The 21,385-nt window shown below is 44.9% G+C and overlaps 2 protein-coding genes across 2 annotated transcripts; both read left to right on the plus strand.

Annotated features, from left to right (window-relative positions):
- The first annotated feature begins 3,379 nt into the window (after positions 1 to 3,379).
- HCAR1 (hydroxycarboxylic acid receptor 1) lies at positions 3,380 to 5,575 on the plus strand. Its single transcript, XM_036823291.1, has one exon. It carries the CDS (start codon positions 3,698 to 3,700, stop codon positions 4,703 to 4,705), a length of 1,008 nt encoding a protein of 335 aa, XP_036679186.1. The 5' UTR covers positions 3,380 to 3,697; the 3' UTR covers positions 4,706 to 5,575.
- Positions 5,576 to 16,630: 11,055 nt separating this feature from the next.
- HCAR2 (hydroxycarboxylic acid receptor 2) lies at positions 16,631 to 18,719 on the plus strand. The gene has a single exon (XM_036824035.1). It carries the CDS (start codon positions 16,734 to 16,736, stop codon positions 17,823 to 17,825), a length of 1,092 nt encoding a protein of 363 aa, XP_036679930.1. The 5' UTR covers positions 16,631 to 16,733; the 3' UTR covers positions 17,826 to 18,719.
- The last annotated feature ends 2,666 nt before the right edge of the window (positions 18,720 to 21,385 follow it).

Raw genomic sequence — 21,385 nt, forward strand, 5'->3', positions numbered from 1 at the left:
TAAATAAATTAAATAAGTTTAAAAAAATAAAAAAAGCTTCCTCCATAAGAACCTGCTATATAAAAAGAAAAAGAAAAAAAAGGTCCCCCCTGCCACTGAATTCAAGGTCCTCTGCAAAACACCTCCACTCAGTGTGACCTGTTTTATTCCTTATGTTTCTGCAACAGACTCCAAATTCCAGACTCCTTGAACGTTCCTCAGATGCCCCCTCCACCTTACTTTTTCCATGCTCCTCATTTTCCGGAATGTCTGTTCCTTCTATTTCTGCCCCTAGAAATTTTAACAACTCTCCCTCATTCCCCCCACTCACAAAACTGCAATAAAACAGCTGTATTTTTTTTGAACACATATTAAAATAAAGTCATAGCTATAAAGTCAAAGTCCATATGGATATTACTCTCCATCATCTAAAATCATCTCACGTTATCATCTGTGGCGTGTCCACCACATTGTGGACAATATTGCCTTAAACCGCTTATTCAATTTGCTTTTCCTTTATTGTTATTTATGCTCTTGTCTTATTTCTCCTAGTAAACACTCAGCTCCAGACAGCAGGTAACATCCTCATTTTGGGGATCCTGAAGCATCTAGATAAAGTACCTCAGAGGTTCATTGAGTAACCATTTTTTTAATCAATAAAGCCTCTATTTTATTATTTATTTATTTATTTACTTATGGCCGTGCTGCATGGCATGTGGGATCTTAGTTCCCCGACCAGGGATCGAACCCGCTCCCCCTGCAGTGGAAACGTGGAGTCTTTACCGCTGGACCGCCAGGGAAGTCCCAAGCCTCTATTTTATATCAGGCATTGTAATTGGTAGCTAGAAGTAAAAATCAGAACAGTAATGAAATTTGGCTTAAAGAAAATTTAAGACTTTTTTTTAGAGCAGTTTTAAGTTCACAGCAAAATTGAGGGGAAGACACAGAGATTTCCCACAAACCCTCCATCCCCACACATTCGCAGCCTCCCCTATTATCAGCAGTAGACTTTCAGAGAAAGAGAAACCTATCTTTTCTTCCTTAATCCTCTGCTAACTCTAGAGGGAGGAAGAGAGAGGGAGTGGGAGGTGATTTGACAAAACAGAAAGGTTGTGGAAAAAAAAGGCACGTGTTAGTCATTCGGGAAAAGGGAAACACTTGTGTTAGCGTTTACAAGAATCTCGACGGTATCTGCTAACCCAGAAGGAAGAATCTTTTCCATTAGTTGCAAAATCCAGCCTGATCATACTGAGGTAGTACTCAGGGTCACCCACCCAGCCTCATTTTGGGGCATTCCAGCCTACGGTAGTTTCCCCCCCATCAGTTAGCATATTCTTATAGAATCACAAAGGTCCACAGAGTGGAAGTGGCGGATACGTGCTCTGAGGAAAAGTAGGAGTTAATCATCAGATCCTTCTTCTAGGCCCTTACTGTCAAGAACATGGACTTTATCTCCAAGGACCTCTTGGATTGGTGAGGGAGCTAAATGTAGTTGTCTGGTGGACACATTTATTTGTTAGAAGTTCAGAGACTCACAGGTAGGGTGTGAGGAGGAAAGTGACAGGAGAATGACACTGGAAAATTAGTTTGGGAACCATCTGTGAAGGGCCTTGTAGACCAACCCAAGGAACTTGACCTTTAACCTGGAGCAGAGGTGACAAACTTAAAATCCCACAGAGACCAGGCGTGTCGATGAGTGAAGCTGACCAGGTAACAGGGAGGGGTGAGGACTGTGGCAAAATGGGGATTCTCGCCTTGTCTCAAGGGTGCAGCTACTCTCAGCTTCAGCAGACTGTTACCAGGTAGGAATGGTTGGCCCAGTGTGACCAGATCTTCCAGTTTCCAAGAGAGGCTGGAAATCCAGGTGTGTTTTTCTTTTGTTTTGTTTTGTTTAATGAAAAAAAATATTTTTTTTATTTTTCAGCCATGCTGTGTGGCACATGAGATCTTAGTTTCCCGACCTGGGATCGAACCCAGGCCCCTTGGAGTGGAACCACGGAGTCTTAACCCCTGGACCGCCAGGGAAGTCCCTGGAAATCCAGGTTTTCATATGACAGTCCTAGGTTTTTAAAACATATGGGCCAAGTCAAACTGGTTCTCAAACCAGATACGGCTCACAGGCCACACAGCTATCACCTTGGCAGACTGAAGGGTTTTAAGGGGGAAAAAAAAAGATATGATCATATCTGTGCTTTAGAAAAAAATCACACTGTAGAGTGGGAGAGGAGTTACAGAAAATAGACTAGAGGCAAGGAGACTCAACTGTTTCAACAGGAGGGAGTTGACAATGATCCGTGCTAGGGTGGGGACAGGGGAGAAGGTTGTTGGGATGATTTGGAGTCCAGGATTCAGGGGGAAGAATTTAGCTTTCACCAGCTATCTGGAAGAAGGCATATGCCTCCTCTCCGTGCACGCCCTCCCCTCACCCTTTCCTAAACTGAAAGCTGAAAGGACGGACAGATCATCTCTAAAGCCAAAGGACAGGGAAGTTTAGCAAAGACTCTGGTCTTGGGAGCAGACTAATTTTACTAATGATCGTTTTTGAGATAAACTCCTTGACCAACTGCCCCAACTCTCATTCTCCCCCACCAATGGGCTCAGCACGTAATTAAAATTTAAAACTTATAGGGACTTCCCTGGCCATCCAGTGGTTAAGACTCAGCGCTTCCAACGCAGGGGGCACGGGTTTGATCCCTGGCTGGGGAGCTGAGATCCCTTGTGCCGTGCAGCCAAAAAAGAAAACAAACAAAAAAACCATACAGATCATGGCGCTCTGCTCTTTTGAGCAGCGGAATTTGGGAAACTCAGAGCCAAATCCTCTTTTGCTAACAGCAGAGGAAGGACCTGGTTCCCAAAGAGGCTGTTTCATGAATACGGACGTGAGAGGCGGATTCAGATCCATTTCATGGTCTTGGTGGTGGTGCAACTGGTCACTCGGCTCCAAGGAAGAATGCAAAGGGTAGGAGGTGCCAATGGGGGAGAGGAATGGCGACTCGCTTCAGAGAATTTTTCTAACAGCCAACAAGTGCTATATTAAGGATTTTTCTCCTCCGCAGATCCTTCCGATTTTTAAGTGCTGTGTTTTTGGGTCTGGCATAGGAAGTGGCCCTGAGGAGCTGCAGAGCTAAACCTCCCCTCCCTGGCACGGCCTGGGAGCACCCCACAGGATGAGGGAGAGGACAGCAGTCAGGCAAAGGTTAGGGAGGAAAGCGCAGGCAGAGACCCAGAACGGCTCCAGGAAATGTTTGTATTTCTCCACCGGGAGGGAGGACAAATAAGCTTTTTTTCATTCCTTCTGGGCAGCTTTGCTTATTCTCCAGCTAAGAGAGAGGCTGAAAATAAAAATCATTCTGGGACAGGACTCAACTGCTCCTCTCCAGCATGAATCTCCTCGGACCTGCCAGCTGCTTCCCAGAAATGACAACTGCGTGAAATTACCTGCGTTTCAAAGCCCTGGGGTGCTACATGCTTCGGCTCTCAGGGAGACAGGCGGCTTGTGACCCAGGCTCCAGAGAAAGGACCCTCCCCACCTCGAGCCTCCCATTTCCTGGCCGAAGTTTCTGTTCTCCGTGGAGTGGCTGCATCCATGTGCACGTGTGGTACCTGCGTCCCGGGGTGAAGAAGTTGGAAACGTAGCAGCTGGAGCATTCAGGTAAGCATCTGTGTTTTGGGGGGAACTCCACAGCCCAACACACAGAACACTGGTCCTCTGTCCACCATGGAAAACGGGTCGTGCTGCCTCATCCAGGGGGACCCCATCTCCCAGGTGATGCCGCCGCTGCTCATCCTGGCCTTCGTGCTGGGCGCCCTGGGCAACGGCATCGCCCTGTGTGGTTTCTGCTTTCACATGAAGACCTGGAAGCCGAGTACCATTTACCTTTTCAACTTGGCCGTGGCCGACTTCCTTCTCATGATCTGCCTGCCCTTTCGGACAGACTACTACCGCAGACACAGGCAATGGGCTTTCGAGGACATCCCTTGTCGGGTGGCACTCTTCATGCTGGCCATGAACAGGGCTGGGAGTATCGTCTTCCTAACGGTGGTGGCCGTGGACAGGTATTTCAAAGTGGTCCACCCCCACCATATGGTGAATGCCATCTCCAACCGGACTGCGGTTGGCATCGTCTGTGTCCTTTGGACCATGGTCATCCTGGGGACTCTGTATCTTTTGATGGAGAACCATCTGTGTGTGCAAGAGAAGACCGTAACTTGTGAGAGCTTCATCATGGAGTCGGCCAACGGCTGGCACGACGTCATGTTCCAGCTGGAGTTCTTCCTGCCCCTCAGCATCATCTTGTTCTGCTCCTTCAAGATCATTTGGAGTCTGAAGCGGAGGCAGCACCTGGCCAGGCAGACTCGGATGAAGAAGGCTACCCGGTTCATCATGGTGGTGGCGGTTGTGTTCATCACCTGCTACCTGCCCAGCGTGTCGGCCAGACTATATTTCCTCTGGACGGTGCCTACCAGCGCCTGCGATCCCTCTGTCCACGTAGCCCTCCACGTCACCCTCAGCTTCACCTACGTGAACAGCATGCTGGACCCCCTGGTGTATTATTTTTCAAGTCCCTCGTTCCCCAAATTCTACTCCAAGCTCAAAATCCACAGTTTGAGACCTAAGCGTCCAGGACACTCCAAGAGGCCAGAAGAGATGTCCATTTCAAACCTTTGTCGCAAGAGTTGCATCAGTGTGGCAAATAGCTTCCAAAGCCAATCCGATGTTCAGTGAGATCTCCAAATGTGATGGATGGCACCAGAACAGACAGATGGACAAAATCAAGGAAGACCCATGGGCGACTTAGAAATAATTCATGCTGAGGGGTGGAGAGCTTTGAAAATGCCATTCTTTCTTAGCTGTATCCTCCTCACTCTGTTAGATACGAAATTCAGATCACTATGTCTTTTTGGAAGGTTCCAGTTGAGAAGTGAGTCGGTTGCATTTATATGATTTGATTCCAATGACAGGGGCGTGTGTGTGTGTGTGTGTGTGTGTGTGTGTGTGTGTGTGTGTGTGTGTGTGTTGGGTGGTGGGTTGGGAAGAGCTTGGCTCCTGTGTATTTTTAAATGGCTGAGTTAATAGGTACTAATGTTTAAACCCATCATGTTCTCTCTCTGGGGGAGTTAGTGAATTTAATAACCTATCCTCTGACCTTAAATTCTTACCTGTCTTGGAAAATAGAAACTAGTGTAAGTCAATATTTTTATTTCAGGGGGAGTGAGGCTTTAGACTGGGAAGTCTCGACCCCGATGATTTTCATCTTCCTGGGGCCCCTCTGTACTTTTCTGACTTCTCAGGAACCCAAGAAAAATGACAGCCAAACAATCTGCTCCCACCTTCTTGGAGCTCCACGTTTATCTGCAAGTCTTTGCATTTCAAAGAAAGTACTGAAGGATATGTTTATTCCAGTGGGAATTTTCCAGTGGGAGCTGAGTGCTTGAAAAAATCCCGTTAGCCTTTGGGAAGTGCTGAGTCTGGCGTAACTGCTTTGGCTGCTTGTTATGTGACTATGAGTTTGAATTATTCAATCACTCATTTTCCACGTATTTCCTGAATTAATATTCTGTGCCAGGTACTGTGTTAATGTCCCTTTTACCTGGACGGTCCTTAGTCAACTTGTGTGTGGCGGGGTGGGAGGCGTGTGTGTAGCAAGCAAACAGAAGTTAATGAAGTTCACCCTTTCAATGACTATAGTTTCTAGACCTGTTCTCTGCAAACACCAGTGTTGTCCTCTTATTGTAGGATTCCATACAAACACGAAAGGGAGGAAAGGGTAGTATCCCTTACACACATGAATTTCCCAAATATGTCCATGGGACCCTCAAAACTAGATGATTGTATGAATGACATGCTGCCCCTGCCCTGGATTAGGGGGAAAGATTCCAAGCCAACCTTAGCTCCGTTCTCAAGCCACAAAGTGGTGAAAGTGTTCCTGGCTCCTTTATTTACACTTTCTCAAATTCCCAGGGGACTCTCTGCAGTTAAGGCCCTTACCAGCTTGTCATTCTTTAGCCTTGAAAAATCCCGCTAGGCTGTTCCTATTAATTCCTTTTTCAGGGGCACCGCACAGCCCAGGCATGGGCTGTACAAAGCTCAAATCACAGCTCAACTGCTTATGATGTGTGATCTAGGGACAGATTTTTTTTCCTTCGGCTGCACCGCGGCATGCGGAATCTTAGTTCTCTGACCAGAGATCAAACCCATGCCCCCTGCAGTGGAAGCTCAGAGACCTAACCACTGGACCACTAGGGAATTCCCTGGGGGAAGATTTTACCTAACCACGTTTAGTTTCAATTTCCTCATCTGTCAAATAGGGGTAACAATAACGTTGACATCAGAAGGTCATTGGGTGGATTCATTGAATGTAGGATCCTGAAGCACAGGGACTTTGTTTACTATTATATACCCAGAGCCTAGAGGCATGCCTGCACATAGTAGGTGCTCAGTAAATATTTGAATGAATGAATAAGTGCATGTAAAACGTTAAGCGCAGTGTCTGGCATAATATAGTGCATAATATTATGACGTATTACGTTAACACACTCTACGTATAAAGAAACTGAGGCACAGAAGCAATTTCCCCTGGGGTTCAGAGCCCGTAAGTAGCTGCTCTGTTGTGACTACTTGAGTTCCCTGGCTCCCTAGCTTCCAGGGGAGAAGTGAAAGCAAGGATTCTTATCAGCATCAAAGAACCATATATCCTCTTGATAGAAATCTGTGAAAACCCCACACTTCTGCTTAAATTCTATTCTTAGTTCATTCTTTCCTGGGCTGCCCCCTTGTTGCTTCATCTTAATAAAAACGGATTCCAAAAGAAAGTCTGCGTCCTGTGTGTGATCCTATGTTAAAAGATTCATGAGGGGCTAAAGACGCAGATGTAGAGAATGGACTTGAGGACATGGGGAGGAGGAAGGGTAAGCTGTGACAAAGTGAGAGAGTAGCATGGACTTACATATACTACCAAATGTAAAATAGATAGCTAGTGGGAAGCAGCCGCATAGCACAGGGAGATCAGCTCGGTGCTTTGTGACCACCTAGAGGGGTGGGATAGGGAGGGTGGGAGGGAGACGCAAGAGGGAGGAGATATGGGGATATATGTAAATGTATAGCTGATTCACTATGTTATAAAGCAGAAACTAACACACAATTGTAAAGCAATTATACTCCAATAAAGATGTTAAAAAAAAAAAAAAAAGATTCATGAGACTTTACCCTCCAAGGAAAGAAATCCAAAAAAATCCAGAAGCACACGGTAGGCTGAGGTTCTCACTAAAAAACAGCAAAAACAAACGAAAACAAAAATCAAATCCCCAACTGAAACAAGAGGGAAGGGGGCAGGGCACAACCTTTGAAAGGATGACAGTAGCCCAAGGATATGACATACACTGATTAGAACCAAATGGGTCCAAGATGGCGCACAAGTCAACTTCCGCTAGACCTTGAGCCTCAGTATACGCTCACTGTAACACATCAGCAAGCTAAATGACACACCCACAGGCACCATGACAGTTCCAAGATGACCATAAGGATCAAAAAGTGGGTGGTGGCCCAACTCCTGGAAATTCCTGCCCCTTCCCAAAATAGCTGGAATACTCCTCCCACTCATTAGCCTATGAAATTACCCACCCCTATAAAAACTGACAACCCCATACCCTGTTGCCTTTCTCACCTTCTGAGGTGGCCTACACTCTGTCTGTGGAGCGTGTTTCTCTCTAAATGAATCCATTTCTTACCTATCACTTTGTCTCTCACTGAATTCTTTCTGCGATGAGACATCAAGAACCTGAGCTTCATTAAGTCCTGAAACCAGGTGTGTGATCTCAGTTGGAAGACTGTGGGTTTTGGCTGGGTTCGAATCCCGGCACAAGGGTTCATGTCCCAATCTGAGGTGCACCGTTTCACAACCACAGTCTTGACTCTGGTTTTGCTTCTCTTTTTTAAAATTCATAGAATGTGATGAAACGAATGTTATCAAGAAGTGTTCAGAATTGTAAGGAAGAGTCATATAGCTTTGTTGACAAAGTTTTGTTTAAACTACCTGGAATAGGAAAATGTCATCAATTTAAAAGAAATATTGTGTCCTCTGACTCAGGGTCTTTCAGGAAAGTCACATAAAAGTGAGAAGGGATAGTAGACCATTATTGTTCAGGAATTGTATGGAAAAAATAAGAGGTACCTTTTATTGGTGCTGACAACATAAAAATTTAGGTTCTGGTCTATTCTCAGAATGGGTTTCCTTACCCTTTCCGACAACTGACATGGTTAAGATGGTGTCTGAGGTCACCAGTGTGTAGGGGCTGCTTGGATGGGATTAGAACTCTGGGCACAAGGGGTTGAGCCATTTATTAAAGGTTCCCCAGCAAGGTGGGGGAAGTGACCACACTGCAATGCACAGTCTCAGCTTGCTGCTTTCTGGGCCTTCGAATCCACAGAGGTTTCCAATATTACTCAAGACTCCATCATCCCAGTGAGTACCTAAATGGCTTCAGGATCAGCTACATATTGATCATCTGCAGGGCCCAGTTCAAGGTGAAAATGCAAGGTCCCTCATTCAAAAAGAATTAAGAATTTCAAGATGGTGACAGCAGGGCGTTAAACTAAACACAGGACCCTTCTGAACTCATCCATGAAGCTGGGGCCATACGTTTTATGTACAGAGAGGCTGAGATGGAGCTAAATAAACAGATGGGCTCACATATGGGCTTAATCTCTACTCAGCTTCCAGCGATGATACACTTGCAGTGAGAAGGGGGTCAATATTTTCTTCCTTGTAAAGATTCATTCAGTCATTCATTCCCTCTTTCAAGGAACATTTATTAGGCACCAGCTCTGTACCAGGCACAGTAAAAACACAAAAAAAACATAGCCCCTCACCCCATGGGTTCCATTGTAGAAACCAAGGAAAAAGTAAATTTACCATTCAGGGCAACTGCAGTGAAAGTGGTAAACTTAGGGTTCTACAGGAGAACCCAGGGGCCCTTAATCCTGGCTTAGGGGGTGAGGGAAGGCTTCTCAGAGGAAGTGACTTGTGAACTTAGCCCTGAAGGATGGAGAAGAGGCAACCAGATTGAAACCTAACAGGACCCTATAGGGCTCCCAGGCGTGGAGGCCTTTTTGTCCCCCATTTCTTGTAGGCAAGACTCCAGCCTCCATGACCTTCCCTGAGTTCCAAAGGGCAGATTAGAACAGTTGCTAATCAAGGGGGGGAGCAGCGAGGAAACCACTTGAGGCGAGATTAAAGGGACTAGAAAAGCTCATCAAGATTAGGAGACCAGGGACTTCCCTGGTGGCGCAGTGGTTAAGAATCCTGCTGCCAGTGCAGTGGACACGGGTTCGAGCCCTGGTCTAGGAAGATCCCACATGCCACGGAGCAGCTAAGCCCGTGCACCACAACTACTGAGGCTGTGCTCTAGAGCCTGCGAGCCACAACTATTGAGCCTGAGTGTCACAACTACTGAAGCCCGTGCACCTAGAGCCCGTGCTCTGCAACAAGAGAAGCCACCGCAATGAGACGCCTGTGCACCGCAACTAAGAGCAGCCCCCGCTCGTGGCAACTAGAGAAAAGCCAGTGCGCAAAAAAAAAAAACCCAAGGCAGCCAAAAATAAAAATAAATTAATTAATTAAAAAAAAAAGGATTAGGAGACCAACCACCTGAGATCCTGCACACACCCTAATCTTGTCAGCAACCCCACCCTTTTGAAACTTTGCAGAAGAAAGAAAAATGCAAGACTGTTACTGTCTTGATCCTTATCACATACCCCTGACCATAAGCCCCGACTATAACACCTCTCCCTATTCCCCAGGGAGGGGGGCACAGTTCTTGAGGCTCTAGCCTACTGTGTTCCCTCTTTGCCTGGCAAAGAAATAAAGCCACTCTTTCTTTCTCCTCCATAACTCTGTCTCTGTATTTCTGTTCGACATTGGTGCACAGAGAGTCAAGATTTTGGCATCAAGATGACTCAGTGGGGAAAGGTGTTCCAGTTAGAGAGGAGAGAGATGAGAACGCAGATTGTTTGGGAACTGCAGGAAGATCAATGGGACAGGAACGAAAAGTCCAGGCTGGGCTACAACAACCTGGTAAGAGGTGAAGCCCTGAGATCCACCCAGGTGAGAAGGGTCTGCTCACAATCTTTCTTGATAGAAGATTTGTGAATAGCCTTGCAGACCCCTTTCTTTTTAAACAGGAATTACATTTATTTAATCACAGAGGCATACACGTTTTTGTTCAAAACTCAAGGAACACACAAGTATGTAAAGTAAGAAGTAAGTCTTCCTTTTATTCCTCTTAATCTCATTTTCTAGAGGTGATGACTTTTTTTTTTTTTTGGCTATGCCCATTCGGCACGCAGGGATCTTTGTTCCCAGACCAGGGATTGAACCCCTGCCCACTGCAGTGGAAGTGCGGGGTCTTAACCAGTGGACCACCAGGGAAGTCCCGAGGTGATAACTTTTAACATTTGGGCTATATACACTCTTGCACAAAACTAATGAATCTTTAGTTTTGCTAAAACAAGATAGATAGATAGATAGATAGATACATAGATAGATAGATAGATACATAGATAGATCGATAGATAGATAATTTTGCAAGGTACTCTTATCAAAAATATCTTCCTATATCAGAACAGAGATCAAGCTCCTTGTTTTTAATTATATTTCATTGTATAAATGGACCACATGTAGTTTATTTAACCAATGACCTTTTAATAGACATTTCAGTTATTTCCAATTTTCCTCTATTGCCGCCATCCTATGGTGAACATTCTGAATGATATATCTTTGGGTAAATGTGCCAGAGGTTTTAGAAGATAGATTCTTAGACATGGCATTGTTTTTTTTTTGTTTTTTTTGTTTTTTTAAACTTTTTTATTTATTATTTATTTATTATGTTTATTTTTGGCTGTGTTGGGTCTTCGTTTCTGTGTGAGGGCTTTCTCCAGTTGCGGCGAGTGGGGGCCACTCTTCATCGCGGTGCGCGGGCCTGTCACTATCGCGGCCTCTCTTGTTGCGGAGCAGAGGCTCCAGACGCTCAGGCTCAGTAGTTGTGGCTCACGGGCCCAGTTGCTCCGCGGCATGTGGGATCTTCCCAGACCAGGGCTCGAACCCGTGTCCCCTGCATTGGCAGGCAGATTCTCAACCACTGCGCCACCAGGGAAGCCCCGACATGGCATTGTTGAGTCAAAGGACAGGCATATTGAGTGAGGTAGTGTGCACAGTGGCTGAGAGAATAGCCCCTGGAGCCACACTGTGTGGGTTCAAATCCTATCTCCTTTCCTTACTAGCTGTGTGACCTCGTGCAAGTTACTTAACCTCTCACTGCTTTGTTTTTCTTGTCTGTAAAAGAATAATACCTATCCCTTAAGGATGTTCTAAGCACTAAACAAGTTTAGCTTATAAAGCACCTACACTAGTGCCCAAATGGAGTAGCTCTATTTCTATTAATCCTTATTATTATCTTGTATTAGTTCTTATTATATTAGCTTTTATTATAACCTTGATAGATACCACCAAATCACCCAACAAAAAGGCTGAACCAACTTAGACTCCCACCGACAGTGTATGAGAAAGACTTCTTCCATGTCCTTGCCAGCAGGCCCTTGTTTGGTTGCTTTGTTTAATAAGCATTTTTCTCTGTCTTTTTCAAAAACGAAACAAAAACAAAAACCTTTACTCCTTTAAAGTGGTGAAGTCCAATTTATCATTTTTTTTGCTTGTTTGTGTGTTTGGTGTTGTACCTAGGAAGGCTTTGCCTAAGCCAAGGTCATGACGACTTACTCTTAGGTTTTCTTCTAAGAGTTTTATGTCTTACATTTAGGTCTGTAATCCATTCTGAGTTCATTCTTGTGTACGGTTCAAGGAAGGGATCCAACTTCATTCTTTTGCCTATTCAGTCATCCAGCAGCATTTATTAAAAAGATGATTCTTTCTCCCATGGATTTGTTTTAGCACCCTTGTTATAAAATCAGCTGACCATAAATGCAAGAGTTTATTTCTGGACTCTCAATCCTGCTCTATTGATCTATATATCTATCCTTATGCCAGAACCACACTGTCTTGTTTACTGTAGTTTTTTTTTTAAATTAATTTATTATTTATTTATTTTTGGTTGCATTGGGTCTTTGTTGCCGTGCGCGGGCTTTCTCTAGTTGCGACTAGCGGGGGCTACTCTTCGTTGAGGTGTGTGGGCTTCTCATTGCCGTGGCTTCTCTTGTTGTGGAGCACGGGCTCTAGGTGCGCGGGCTTCAGTAGTTGTAGCACGTGGGCTCAGTAGTTGTGTCACGCGGTCTCTGGAGCGCAGGCTAAGTAGTTGTGGCGCACGGGCTTAGCTGCTCCACGGCATGTGGGATCTTCCTGGACCAGGGCTCGAACCCATATCCCCTGCATTGGCAGGCTGGTTCTTCACCACTGCGCCACCAGGGAAGCCCCTTGATTACTGTAGTTTTGCAGTAAGTTTTTAAATTGGGAAATGTGAATTCTCCAACTTTGTTCTTCTTTTTCAAGGTTATTTGGTTATTCTGGTTTGCCCTTAGGTTTTTTGCAATAAATTTAACACCACGTTTCAAAACCCTGAAATACCCTTCTCCTTTCTTTTAATGTCTCTGTTAGTCAGTATCACCAGCTTCCTCTGCCCCCTTACTTCCCAATTTCTCCTACTTCATCTTCTTCACTAGTGGTCCAAAGGTCTCTCATTTCCCAAATGACCCAACTCAATGTCATTTACTACCTGCAGAGGCAAGTCTCCCCAAACACCACCAATGAACTGTGCCTCCTGAAGCCCCAGCCTTATGTGGCCCTCCCCGTGGAATATGGACTGGCGTGGTGACTCGCCTTAGCCAGTAGAATGTGGTGGAGGTGATGCTCTGGGATTTCCAAGCCTAGGCGTTCAGAAGGTCTGCCTGTGTGCTTTCGGAAGTGTTGAGTAGCCTCGTAAGAAGTCCAGCGCACTCAGTGGAAAGAATATGTGAAGAGGTTGTGTGCAGATGGCATATAGAGAGACACAGACCATATGAAGAGGGAGAGAAGCCCAGGCATCCCAAATGGCCTGCGTGAGCCTCCCTGCCATCTAAGAGACCCCAAACAAGGACCAACCAGCTGAGCCCGGTCAACCCATAGAACCATGAGAGATAATACAATGGTGATTGTTTTAAGCCACTGAATTTTGTGGTGGCTTGTGACACAGCAATAGATAACTAAAACAGAGACCCCAGCTACGTTCAAAGACAAACAGTGAGAGTGCCGAATTCTAACCACTAGACCACCAGGGACAGATGGATAAAAAAGGTCCCACTGTATAGTACAGGGAACTATATTCAATATCCTGTGATAAACCATAATGGAAAAGAACATGAAAAAGAATATATATATGTGTATAACTGAGTCACTTTGTTATACAGCAGAAATTAAACACAACATTGTAAATCAACTATACTTCAATTAAAAAAAAAGGCAAACAGTGAATTAACGTCTCTGGGGTTTCTGATCTGTAAAATGGAGATGGTGATCATAATAGGACATCTCACAGGGTTTTTGAGAGGATTAAATGAGATCACGTAGGCACATCTCTTAGCCTCATGCCTGGCACAAAGCAAGCATTTGATAAAGGACAGCTATTGTTATTTTTAATTTTAAAAAGTAGTTCCATCCCTTTCAGGAGCACATTCCAGCTGTAATAAGAGAACTAGGCATGGAGATTCGAGTTAATTGTGAAAGTCACAAATGTTAAATGGAGTTTCCCCCCAGCTCGGTAGAATCACTGCCTGAGCTGTTGAAATGATTCACTGGAACAAGTTTCTGTACAACTCATGCACTAGTAAGAAAAAAAATAAATACATAAAAGAAGGACAGGAGCAAGACAAAACATGCCCACAGCACAATCGGAAGACAGGAAATTCCATAGCAGGGCCAGAATCCAGGGCAGCTGGGATTGACATTCTGTCTGAGTAGTTGTGGACCTGGGTTTAGAATCCTAGGGTGTGAGAACTGGCAAGAAGCTGGAAGATGGTCTCATCCCCCACTTTATACATGAGGAAGCTCAGGGGTTAAGAGGTTTCACGGCTAATGATGGAGTGAGAAAAAAGCATCCAGGGCCTCCAATTTCTCTCTTTTTTTCAAACGTAACAGTATCTATTGTTGTTCTTTCCTAATTTCATCCATGGTATTGGGGTTTTTTTTTGTTTTCATTTTTTAAGATTTTTTTGATGTGGACCATTTTTAAAGTCTTTATTGAATTTGTTATAATATTGCTTCTGTTTTATGTTGTGGTTTTTTGGCTGCGAGGCACATGGAATCTTAGCTCCCCGACCAGGGATGGAACCCGCACCCCCTGCATTGGAAGGCGAAGTCTTAACCGCTGGACTGCCAGGGAAGTCCCCCATGACTTTTTTTTTCTTTTTAAAAAGCAAATATTGGGCTTCTCTGGTGGCGCAGTGGTTAAGAATCCGCCTGTCAATGCAGGGGACACGGGTTCAAGCCCTTGTCCGGAAAGATCGCACATGCCGCGGAGCAATGAAGCCCGTGGGTCACAACTACTGAGCCTGCGAGCCACAACCATTGAAGCCCATGTGCCCAGAGCCTGTGTTCCGCAACAAGAGGAGCCACCGCAATAAGTCCACACACTGCAACGAAGAGTAGCCCTGCTCGCCACAACTAGAGAAAACCCACACTCAGCAATGAAGACCCAATGCAGCCAAAAAAAAGGACATATTATGAAATCGTAAAACTTAGAAAGGGAGGATCCCTTGCAAATTCCAGCTCCCCAAAATAACTATCGTGAATCATCAGGTTTTCTGACTCTTAGCTAATAAAGGCACTTAGGGTTTACTTTAGGGTTACTTAGGGTTACTTTATGAATGTCATTGACAAGTCCACATGCATCCAATAAGGGAGCAGGATATTCACAGGCAGCAAGGATGGGAAGCAAATACTAGTCATTTCACTAGAGTCTAACTACAGCCACATAATGTGACCTCAATCCAGTACAGCCTTCTAGAAGGGGCAATAATATAATAAGAGGGAGTGTAGTGTAATGGTTAGGGACACAGGCCTTGAAGCCAGGGCCAGATTCAAATCTTATTAGCTGTGTAGCCTTGAATAGATGACCAACCTCTCTGAGCTTCCTCATTTTGAAATTGGAATCAGTAACAGTCCCTACCACATGGACTGCAGTCAAGGGAAAACAAGATAATGTATTTCAGATAATGATGGGATTTCCCTGGCAGTCCAGTGGTTAAGACTCCGAGCTTCCACTGTGGGGGGCACAGGTTCAATCCCTGGTCGGGGAACTAAGATCCTGCATGCCGAGCAGCGCAGCCAAATAAATAAATAAAAAAAAATAAAGCACTGAGCATGGCGTCTGGCACAAAGGAAGCTCTCCCTAATGGGGGTGCCAACATCATCTTCATCATCGTCTTCATCATCAAGTGCCACTGCTTCCTGTGTGAGTCTAACATTAGATCATCCTGACTGCCGTTTCCTGGGAGGAGTCTACAAACCCCTATCGTGGAACCTGGGTGTGAAACTAAAGAAGCAGATGTCCTACTTCTCACTCAAAGTAGAAGCAACACAACTCAGAACCTCTTGCACGGCAAGAATTCATCTGACCAAAATATTACAGGGTGGAAATGTTCTGTAGTGTTACACCCAATTATACTGAAAAGCAAAGAAATGATGTGTGAAACGATGACCTGCTGCAAGGCAGAGGTCAAAGTCTTTTTACATTCTCTAAGTTTAATTTCCCAAAAATGGGGGCTTTTAAAATATCACGTGCATCATGGGGGAGGTTGTGTGCGTGTGGGGATAGCTGGTATACCGCTGGTATATATACGCTCTGTACTTTCCACTCAGCTTTGCTGGGAACCTAAAACTGCTCTAAAAAATAAAGCTTATTAATTTTAGTAAGTCACGTGCTCAACAATAAATTACTTACTTGAGCAAGAAGGCATCTCAAAATCTAACACAAACAAAGAAAAAAAACTAACTTATTGTAACATACCACTGGCAATCCAAACTGGGTTCAAGTTTTCAAGCATCTTATGAAATGGCATGCTGCTCTCAAATAGCTTTTTTTTCCCCTTAGCTGGGGATTAATTGCAGTGTTCTGGTGTAGAAAAGCAACCCATGTTTTACAAAGAAGATGGCACGGAAACATCAAATGCAACACATCTGTCCTCATAAAATACTAGACAATTACTGTCCTCTCGGCCTTTCCAAAAAAAAAATCATACACACGCTACTGTTTCTTAAAACATAAGCCTGTTAATATTCCATGCTAATTCTTCACGTTTCTGTTGAGCACAGTAAATTATTATTGCTGTTGTTGTTTTGTTCATTATGCAAGGCAACCGCATGACAGTGAATTAATTCTCCCATGTTAAGTATTCAATATGCAGGCACACAGCCTTCCACATTTCAGTCTGCTTGAATTATGTCATGTCATAATTCACAATGACAGTCTGCTTGGCCAAACGTATTCTTTACATTTAGAAAATTTTGTGGGTTCTTATATGCCCGGGGGATTTTTTTTTTTTTGTTATTTGTTTATGCAAATAGCAGGTTGCATAAGAGCCTTGCTGGCTTTTTTTTTTTTTTTTTTTTTTTAAAGCGATTTCGTAGTTTCCTGGTAACCATTCAGTCATCTATTTCAACACCCTGACATGACATAAAGGCGAGTGATGAACCACAGTTTCGCCACTCAGACCCACATCTTGTTCCTGAGCGTTCGCTAGGTGAGGCGCTCCCTAAGACCAACGCGATTCACTCATGAACCCGTCCCACCCGCAGAATCATTTTCTGGAAATAGGCAAGAAGAACTGCTGTGTGTTCCGGGATGATTTCATTGCCAAGGTGCTGCCACCGGTGGTGGGGCTGGAGTTTGTGTTCGGGCTCCTGGGCAATGGCCTTGCCCTGTGGGTTTTCTGCTTCCACCTCAAGTCCTGGAAAGCCAGCCGGGTGTTTCTGTTCAACTTGGCCGTGGCTGACTTTCTCCTGATCATCTGCCTGCCTTTCCTGACCGACAACTACGTGAGGAAGTGGGACTGGAGGTTTGGGGAGGTCCCGTGCCGGATGATGCTCTTCATGCTGGCCATGAACCGCCAGGGCAGCATCATCTTCCTCACAGTGGTAGCCGTGGACAGGTACTTCCGAGTGGTCCATCCCCATCACGCGCTGAACAAGATCTCCAATCGGACGGCGGCCCTCATCTCCTGCCTCCTGTGGGGCGTCACCATCGGCCTGACGATCCACCTCCTGTACAAAACGATGCTGATCAGGAATCGCAACTCGAATCTGTGCAGTAGCTTCAACATCTGCCACACTTTCCGCTGGCACGACGCCATGTTCCTCCTGGAGTTCTTCCTGCCCCTGGGCATCATCCTGTTCTGCTCGGCCAGAATCATCTGGAGCCTGCGGCAGCGACAAATGAACAAGCACGCCAAGATCAAGAGGGCCATCAACTTCATCATGGTGGTGGCCATCGTCTTCATCATCTGCTTCCTGCCCAGTGTGGCCGCACGCATACGCATTTTCTGGCTCCTGCACACCACTGGTACAAAGAACTGTGACACCTATCGCTCGGTTGACCTGGCTTTTTATATCACCCTCAGCTTCACCTACATGAACAGCATGCTGGACCCTTTGGTGTATTACTTCTCCAGCCCATCTTTCCCCAACTTCTTCTCCGCCTTGATCAACCGCTGCCTGCGGAGGAAGGTGCCGGATGAGTCCGAGAATAACCGCAGCACAAGTGTCGAGCTCACGGGGGATCCGAGTACTACCAAGAACGTTCCTGACACTTTAATGGCCAATCCCAGTGAGCCTCAGAGCCCCTCTTATCTGACTCCAGCCTCTCCTTAAAATAACCAAGCCAAGAAGGGAGATGATCATCAAGGACCAAGATCTCTGGAGAAGCAGTTGGGCTGGTACACAGAGTAACATCATGAGCCTTGGCCTGTGGTTTTCCAGAACTTCCAGATCCAGAGAATCCGATTTAGAGAATTGGTCTGGCAGCATGGGCTGCTTGGTTGCAGCGTGTCTCCCCCGGGATCCTGGGGGAACGGAGGAAGAAGCTTCTAGGCGTCTGAAACTTCTGTTCAATCTTGGACACTCGCAGAACTGAAGATGGCAAAACTGTCCCCATTTCTGCTGCTGGAGTTGGAGCCGCAGAGATGCCCACTGGCACCTGTGACTCACTGGCCTCTTTCCTTCACCTGCCTGAGACTTGGATGGCTCTCAGCCCCTGGGGTGACGCCTAGCCTGTTTGTGGGCTCCCACTGGGATAAGGAAAGCTAAGTGATTGGAGGGGAATTATTGCTCCTGGAGGGAGCACAGGCAAGCCAGGAGGTCACCTGGGTTCCGTGGGACCAATCCATCTTTCAGCTATGCTTTAGCAGAAATGGACCAGACAGAAACTCATGAGCTCTGGTTAATATCTGAGTTTCCAGTGCTGGTAAGGAGGGGATTTGCCCCAGGAGGGACTGAGCAAAACAGTGTTAGTAAGGGAAAGGAAATGGCATTTATGTTACAACCTGCAAGGAATCCATTCCTCTCTTGTTTACACTAATTTGAAGGTTGAACTGTTAAAAAGACTTCAGGGAGAGAGCTGCTTGCCACCTCTGTTTGCTTTTATCACTGAAAGGGAAATGCTGCCCAATGGTTAGAGGGGGGAAAGCTTCCTCCTGGTTCATTTGCTTGTGTTTCTATACTTATAAGAAATCTACCACTTCAATAAACTTTGATATGAGACACACAGTCTGGTGTTGCATGTGTCTGGGTGATGGTTCACAGACATGGACTCCTTACTTAAGTGGAGAACTTTATGGGCTGTTAGCCCATAAAATTTTCAACCAGGTTTGCCCTGGTAGAAAAACACCACATACTGTAAAGTAAGAAAAGGATGTGGGCTCTGAGCTGCACCATGAGATAGTTAGGTAAAAATTACACATGCATTCGAACAAAGATGGGAGAGAGCTGGGAAAAGTAAAAACAATTTAATTCAGAAGGGTAGTACAGACAGGATTGCAAGAGCACTTTGTTTTATTTAGGGCTTGGTGAATGCTGCTATGAGTATTTGTGCATTAAAAAAGGAATCCAGCCAGACTGGGGGGAGAGAGAACTTCCTGTGGAATGGTTTCAGTTCCCAATTCTGGGATGGAAAGGAGACGTACTGGTTTGAGTCTGTGATCGGTCCAAGTTTCTGTTACGCTTTCACTTCCACTCATTAGTTCTTTAGCAAGATGAGGCTTGCTTTGGCATTGTGACTCCGATGCCAATAAGAAATGCAGATACTCAGCCTCCCAGCCATGGCTGAATGGCAGTAAAGGAAGAAAGATGAACGTTCTTGAGGTTCTGAAGTGTTTTTTGATCAGTGTGCTTGTCTGTTTTTTCAATTAACTCCTAGAGACAGAAAGTTAAAAGCAGAGATTACCTTCTTAAAGAGGAAGAGATGAGCAGAGCTGAGCTCAGAGGAAAGTAGGGATTCCCGCAGCCCCAGATGCATGACTCAGCAGGGCACCCAGTTGTGACTCCAACCTGTTCAGAACTAACAACCCACATCCGTCCTTTTTTTTCATTCATCCCATCAGCTTTTATGTATTAAGCACCAGCTGTGTGCTGTTGTGTTCTGAGTGGTTGATGGAAATAGAGCAAGGAACAAGGTCCCCAGGACCCTCTTCTCATAGAACTCACATTCAAGGTGGGGAGGCGGACAGAAAAGAAGTAGACAAATAAATGGAAAGGGAGCTTGGGATGTCTATGAGGACTCTGAAGCCAACAAAGCAGGGTGACAGGCTAAAAAGGGGGTGGGGCTGGGATGACTGGGAAGTGACCTGGAGCTGAGCAATGAATAACAAGACAGAGCAAACAGTGTGAAAATCTGGAGGAAGGGCATTCTAGGCAGCGGGGATGGTAAGTGCAAAGGCCCTGAGGTGTGTGAGTGTATTAGTCTCCTCGGGCTCCATAACAAAGTACCACAAATTTGGTGGCTTAAAAAAACAAAAATTTAGGGCTTCCCTGGCAGCACAGTGGTTAAGAATCTGCCTGCCAATGCAGGGGACACGGGTTCGAGCCCTGGTCCGGGAAGATCCCACATGCCACGGAGCAACTAAGCCTGTGCACCACAACTACTGAGCCTGCACTCTAGAGCCCACGAGCCACAACTACTGAGCCTGCATGCCACAACTACTGAAGCCTGCTCCTAAAGCCTGTGCTCTGCAACAAGAGAAGCCACCGCAATGAGAAGCCTGCGCGCTGCAACGAAGAGTAGCCCCCGCTCGTCGCCACTAGAGAAAGCCCACGCACAGCAACGAAGATCCAACGCAGCCAAAAATAAATAAATAAATAAATTAAAAATTTAAAAAGAAAAGAATGAAATAATGCCATTTGCAGCAACATGGATGGACCTAGAGATTATCATATTAAATGAAGTAAGCCAGACAAAGACAAATACTGTATGATATCATTTATATGTGGAATCTAAAATATGATACACATGAACTTATTTATGAAACAGAAACAGACTCACAGACATCGAAAACAAACGTATAGTTACCAAAGGGGAAAGGGGGTGGGGGAGGGATAAATTAGGAGTTTGGGTTTAGCAGATACAAACTATGTATAAAATAGATAAACAACAAGGTCCTTCTGTATAGCACAGGGAACTGTATTCAGTATCCTATAATAAATCATAATGGAAAAGAATATGTATATATATGTATAACTGAATCACTTTGCTGTATATCTGAAATGAACACAACATTGTAATCAACTATACTTCAATTAAAAAAAAAAGAGAGAGCAGTCTCCTAAATACTTCTGTTTCCCTGTCCAGGAGAATGCCAACATTAATTTTAAAAGGGAGCAAGCAATGACATTCTGGGCTAAACCAATGGTATATTCCACTCAGTCTCAAACTGTGTGTGGTACGTGTGAGTGTGTGTGTGTGAGTGTGTGTGTGTAACTATATGTATGCATGTCTGTGTGTCTATATACATATTGGAAGGGGCAGTTATCAACATTTACACATCTCTTTTTCATTACTTCATTTTTTCCCAGTTTTATGGAGATATAATTGACATACAGCACTGCAGAAGTCTAAGGTGTAAGCATAACGATTTGACTTACATACAACATGAAACAATGATCACGATAAGTTTAGTAAATATCATCTCATATAGATACAAAATTAAAGAAACAGAAAAACATTATTCCTGTGATGAGAGCTCTTAGGATTTACTTTCTTAACAACTTTCATCTATAACATACAGCAGAGTTAATTATATCTGTCGTGTTATACATCACATCCCTAGAACTTATTTATCTTATAACTGGAAGTTTGTACCTTTGACTATCTTCATCCAATTCCCCCTCCCCCACCGCCTTCCTCTAGTAACCACTAAAGGGTATTTTAATTTTTAAAT

The sequence above is a fragment of the Balaenoptera musculus genome, chromosome 14 (assembly GCF_009873245.2).
Source record: "Balaenoptera musculus isolate JJ_BM4_2016_0621 chromosome 14, mBalMus1.pri.v3, whole genome shotgun sequence".
NCBI classification, from domain to species: domain Eukaryota; kingdom Metazoa; phylum Chordata; class Mammalia; order Artiodactyla; family Balaenopteridae; genus Balaenoptera; species Balaenoptera musculus.

What these genes read in the sequence shown, in the direction of transcription:
- HCAR2 (XM_036824035.1), top strand. Translation starts at nt 16,734, where the DNA reads ATGAACCCGTCCCACCCGCAGAATCATTTTCTGGAAATAGGCAAGAAG.
- HCAR1 (XM_036823291.1), top strand. Translation starts at nt 3,698, where the DNA reads ATGGAAAACGGGTCGTGCTGCCTCATCCAGGGGGACCCCATCTCCCAG.